General features: G+C 38.8%; 1 protein-coding gene across 1 annotated transcript in view; it reads right to left on the reverse strand.

Moving 5' to 3' along the window:
- The window catches only part of ppp1r14bb (protein phosphatase 1, regulatory (inhibitor) subunit 14Bb), a 28,397-nt gene extending 23,979 nt beyond the window's left edge, over positions 1-4,418 (reverse strand). Inside the window, exon 1 of the mRNA XM_016451793.1 lies at positions 3,593-4,418. Coding sequence (XP_016307279.1) covers positions 3,593-3,793 — 201 coding nt within the window. The 5' untranslated portion in view covers positions 3,794-4,418. The remainder of the gene's footprint in view (positions 1-3,592) is intronic.
- Positions 4,419-5,167: the final 749 nt, after the last annotated feature.

Below are 5,167 nucleotides of genomic sequence, written 5' to 3' on the forward strand. Positions count from 1 at the left end.
CTGGATTCGTCTGAAAGAAGAAAGTCATATACACCTAGGATGACTAGGATTTGTGGGATAATTTTCATTTTTGGGTGAACTAACCCATTAACTGAAAGGTCTAAAAGGAAACACCATAAACTGCTTCTACTCTTTAGGATGTACCATATGTGAATGTGGACACAGGGCATGATATGATTATCAAGAAAGTGCATCTAATGTTATAAGGAAAATGTCAGCAGTATGAATTAAAATGAATCAAAACTTAAAGTTAAAAAACTAAAAATTAATCAAGGTAAATACATATAACATAATATAAACAACAAATCAAATGTTTCTGCAAAAGTAAATAGTAAATACATGTCAAAACATGACAAATCATGAGATATGAATCATTAAAATATGAAAACATAAGGTTTGGCCCTATTCATGACATCCAAATAACTGCAGGCAATATGTGGCATAATTATTCAGCTGAATGATTCATCATTTCTACATAAATTCTGAGAAAACTGTTTACTTAAAGGGAGTGACCTCAGACGTGAAAAATCAACTGCCAGTAAACAACAGAGAATCTTTTGAGACACATGCAGAGAAATACTCTGGGTACTGTTTACGAGTTATGTGCACCGCCATTCAAAACTTGGGGTCTGATATGATTTTTTTTCATGTTTTTGATAGAAGTCTCTTATGCTCACAAAGTCTGCATTTATTTTATCACAAATACAATAAATCAGTAATATTGTAAAGTATTTTTACAGATTAAAATAACAATTTACTGCCACTAAATAAGTATTTACTTTCACTTTTGATCAATTTAATTCATCCTTGCTTAATAAAAAAAAATTAAAATACTGACCCCAAACTTTTGAACGGCAGTAGATTAAATGTGCATTTTGTTTTTTGCAAATCTCTAACGGACATGCAAAGCTGTTTATTTAAATGTGTATTCTGACTGTAACGTCAACATTACAGACATGCCTAAACCTGTTCTTTCCCCTACACACAAAAACATACATGCACGCAGAGACATGTAGCACACACACACACACACTCTCACACAGGTGCAACCAGGAGGGGCACATGCCTGACAGCCATTAGCAGGTGAGGAACTGAAGTATTCAAATAAGCTCTGAGAGTGAGTGTAAAGGAAGGAAATAAGAGAACTCAACATGAAGCAAAAACAGAGCCAATAAACAGAGCAGTTCAACATCCTGACACTGTTCATCAATGCACACACACACACACACACACACACACACAGAAGGACTGCACAAAAGCTGAGGTCACGCGACTGTTGTGACCTTTATTGCCTTCTTAAAACATCAGAGATTCACAACATACACACACACACTTCCTGCATTTTCGCCTGTCACTGGTATTTCCTTCGGTCATGACTCACGGTTCAGCAGTCTCCATTATGTGGCATCAACCTGATGATCCCAGAAACTAAGCCTGTCAGAAGATCCTTCGTCCCATTTGCCTTTCCCCTTCTTGTATGGAGAAATTTGCGGATTCATTGCAAAGTCAACGAACTAGTAGCAAACGGGAGTTGTGGACAAACCCTGTTACTTTAACAAGGTCAGTGTTTAATTATACACACTTTGACTCTTATCATTTAAACCTTTAAGTCCAAATAAGACACTTATTTTGCGATTACATGTTTGGCAGCACGTGCTAAAAAGTGCAACACTCTGTGTGTGTGTTAATGAGAGGAAGGAAGGGGAAAAAAACACCATCTTTGTGCTTCTGGCCAAAGCCACAGCTGTCCCTCTCTATACCTCCCTCCCTCCAACTCTTTCACAGACCGTCTGTTAAGTCTCCATCAATGATTGTCTGTTTACTTCTCGCTTGATTTTTGCATCCTCTTTTTTTTTTTACTTCATTTAATACTGCCATTAGTTCTCAATTTCAAAATGACTTTACATCATTAAATGATGATGTCTCAGTGAATCATGCCCTGAAAACACACTCGCTGAGCTTAAAAAAATTATTATCTTCCCTCATGCGTTACCCTCCCAGTCAGTATTTTTGTTTTCTCCTCCCTTGTATTATCCGCAGCAATTTTCCTTACACCAAGCCACATCTGTAACATTGTTACTGAAGCATTTCTGTTCAGTCTTTTAAAATACTATACACTCCATATCCAGGGAAACCAAACACTTGCAGTGCAGAAAATGAGATTATAATGACTTGATTGCTTCTCCCTATGGCAGTATGCCACGCCGGCTCCTTCCATGCCAAAATTGGTATCTTGCTTCTGACAATTTAAGTAGTTTTAAATGAAAAGGATTAAGACTCTCAAGGGACCGCCATGTCATGCATTATAGTTTACTAAAAAGCTAGGAAAGTTGGCAAAGCGGATTTAACATGTTGACATGGGTTTGGATAATGTGAGGAAGCAAGCAGGTACATTGTATGGTTTATAGACTGGGGGAGGGTATGAGAGGCATGAGTATGCCAAACCACATGTTTATCTCTCTTTTTTTGTTCAAAGTGCTGGAGGTTTCGTCCTGAGGTTTATGATTAATATCTTCACTTATCTTAGACTTCATATAAATGAAGCCTTCACAAACAAGTATTTTAGTATTTTTTTAAATAACCTTCAGATCAATTTGTCCTTTTACTTACACTGAAAAGAGTCACTTGGCCAACAGTTTTCAGTATCAAAAATCAGCAGTCTCACAAGGCCATAGCAGCCATCAACTTAGAAAGTATGGCAAAACAGTGTAAGTGTAAGGTCTACCTGGAAAGTGGTTCATCATGGTTAAATTGTACTTTTTAATAAAAACAACTGAGTTATTTTTGGTGGTTGTTAGTAGCCTACCTCACAGGTCATATTTGCATGTTATGTACTAGGAAGTATTCATATTTCTGGACGCGTGGACACAATTCTCGCCACCTGCTGGTGTAACGATGCAGCTTGCAGAAAGGGTTCATTTAGTGAACGGAAACCAATCGAATCTCTAATGAATCAAAAATCGCCATTATTTATTTGTACTAGAGAGACACGAGGAGTAAGCCACGTTCATCACGTTTGTTACAGTTCTATAATTTCCCTTCAGAGACGGTATAATGGTCAGTTTTACTTTTTTTCAGATTTTAGAGGCTTTATAATTTAAATTGTGCGCCATATAAAATATTTAACTATAACGCGTTTCATCAGGTTCATCACCTCACCAACATTTTCGATCGCGGTATACGTGTTTGTGACGTCACCGCTAGTTACGGGATAACGCGCACTCGCGCAGGTAACTTAAGTTGAAATACAGTTAACGTAATAATAACTAATGCGCTCTGCCTTTATCGCTTAAAGTCTCTGGGAATAGAATGTGGGTCAACAGCAGATTGACGCTTAAACACACACACACTTACATTCTGCCCATTGGCTCGTAATATGATGTTACGGTGGCTGCGTAAGATAACTTAAGCACTGAAATTGCAAAGCGCACTTATTTATGAATATACAATGGGGTCTTGACCTGCTGATGACTTTATCACGGCTTTTGTTTAGTATATTACCCCAATATACAGGTTAATGGTTCTAAACGATTAATATCTCGACCAGCATAATTTGATGTAGCCTAGTAAAGCTTTCACAAGCGAGTCTTACCTCACAGTCGTAGAGATCCGTTAGCTGGTCAATAATCCACTCTTCCAAATTAAGTCTCTTTCTCAGTTCTTTCCGGTCGTATTTCACTGTGACCCGTCCTTGCTTGCGGACCGGGGTCTCGGCTTCTTCGGTTGAACCGGGGGGCGTCTGGAAGTAAACGCGAGCTTGTTGGCTCGCTTCTGGACTTGTTACCGCCGCCATAGTCCGCAAATATGCTGTGAATAACCGGCTGAAACTGTGGATCAGGTTTTCTTCCCTGTGTTTTGTTGAGCAGTGATTTAAAAGGCCACTAATAGAGCTGTTATTTATTCCTTCTCGCAGAACTCAATGGCATTTGGCAACTACTTAGTAATATTTCTAAAGTCATATAAAGTTACTTCTATATTTGCTTGTTTGTTTCGCTTGGTCTTGTCACAGTCTATCAAGTCGCTATAAGCACTTACAGGACTGCAAACCGTGTCTCCCTTTGCTTTAGAAATAAGTCACAAACGCTCAAATCACTTCAAACTCCAGCGTCTAACTCGTGGCCCACTGTTTTCCTTCAAATAAAGATGGAAGCCGTTTGCGATGATTTATCCGTTCATTTAAAGAGAAAGGCAGACTTTTCCTCCTCTAATACAAACCAATAAAAACAAACAGTGCAGTGTTCCCCTTCTTTTTTGTTGTCCTTCCTTTCCCCCTCCTCTCTCTTCCTTCACCCGAGCGATGTGTATGTAACCCCCTTTGAGCCACGGCTGTCCTCTCTCTCCCTCCCTCTCTGCCCTTCTCTCTCTCTCTTCCTTTCCCTCCACTGTCTCTAACGCTGACTAGTAAATTCACCAACCCTCACTTCAGGCTAAACACAACCAGATAATCCTGTTATTTCAAGTGAGTTGCTAAATTAAGTGAGGAATAAAAACATTTTTCTTTGATAGTGCCATCTACGTGACACTTTTGCACTGTTAAAACTGCTAGATGTTGTGTGTACTCATCAGTAGATGTTATTATTTTATTGATCAGGAAACTAAAGTGTATGAAGGGCAACAACATTTTTTTTTTCATATGCCAAGCCTGTTTTGATCTGTAGCCAACCCAGCACTTTTCATTTGTTAAAGGTAAAACACACATTTAAAGGTATACGCAGAAAAAAAAATGTAATTAAAAAGTTTTACACTTAAAGAAATATTGTGTTGATATAACACGATTTTTATTTCTAGTTGACCAATAATAAAAACATTAAAAGACAATCAAGATTCACCCAGCTTTAAAGAGCTCGACTGCTCGAGCATTTAAAGCGGCAGAAGACATATATGCTATCTGTAGCACGTTCATAATACACAGAACGTTATCGTCTGTTGGTGTGGACGCTAATAATTATCGTTCCCTTTCATGGGAACTTCGAACTGCGTCCTCTAGGGGTCGCTATGGGGAACGCCTCGTCGTGGCCGTGTCTGAAGCATACATTGAAAAAACACCAACTCGTTGGCCGGCGACAGCCATGACGTCACTACCGGTGCGACTATATTATAAATAGGCGCCGGGAGCACACATCATTCTCTTCTTCGTCTTCATTGACTGTTTTGTTTGAAGCGTGCA

Source organism: Sinocyclocheilus anshuiensis, unplaced genomic scaffold, assembly GCF_001515605.1.
Source record: "Sinocyclocheilus anshuiensis isolate Anshui unplaced genomic scaffold, SAMN03320099.WGS_v1.1 scaffold603, whole genome shotgun sequence".
Lineage (NCBI taxonomy): Eukaryota > Metazoa > Chordata > Actinopteri > Cypriniformes > Cyprinidae > Sinocyclocheilus > Sinocyclocheilus anshuiensis.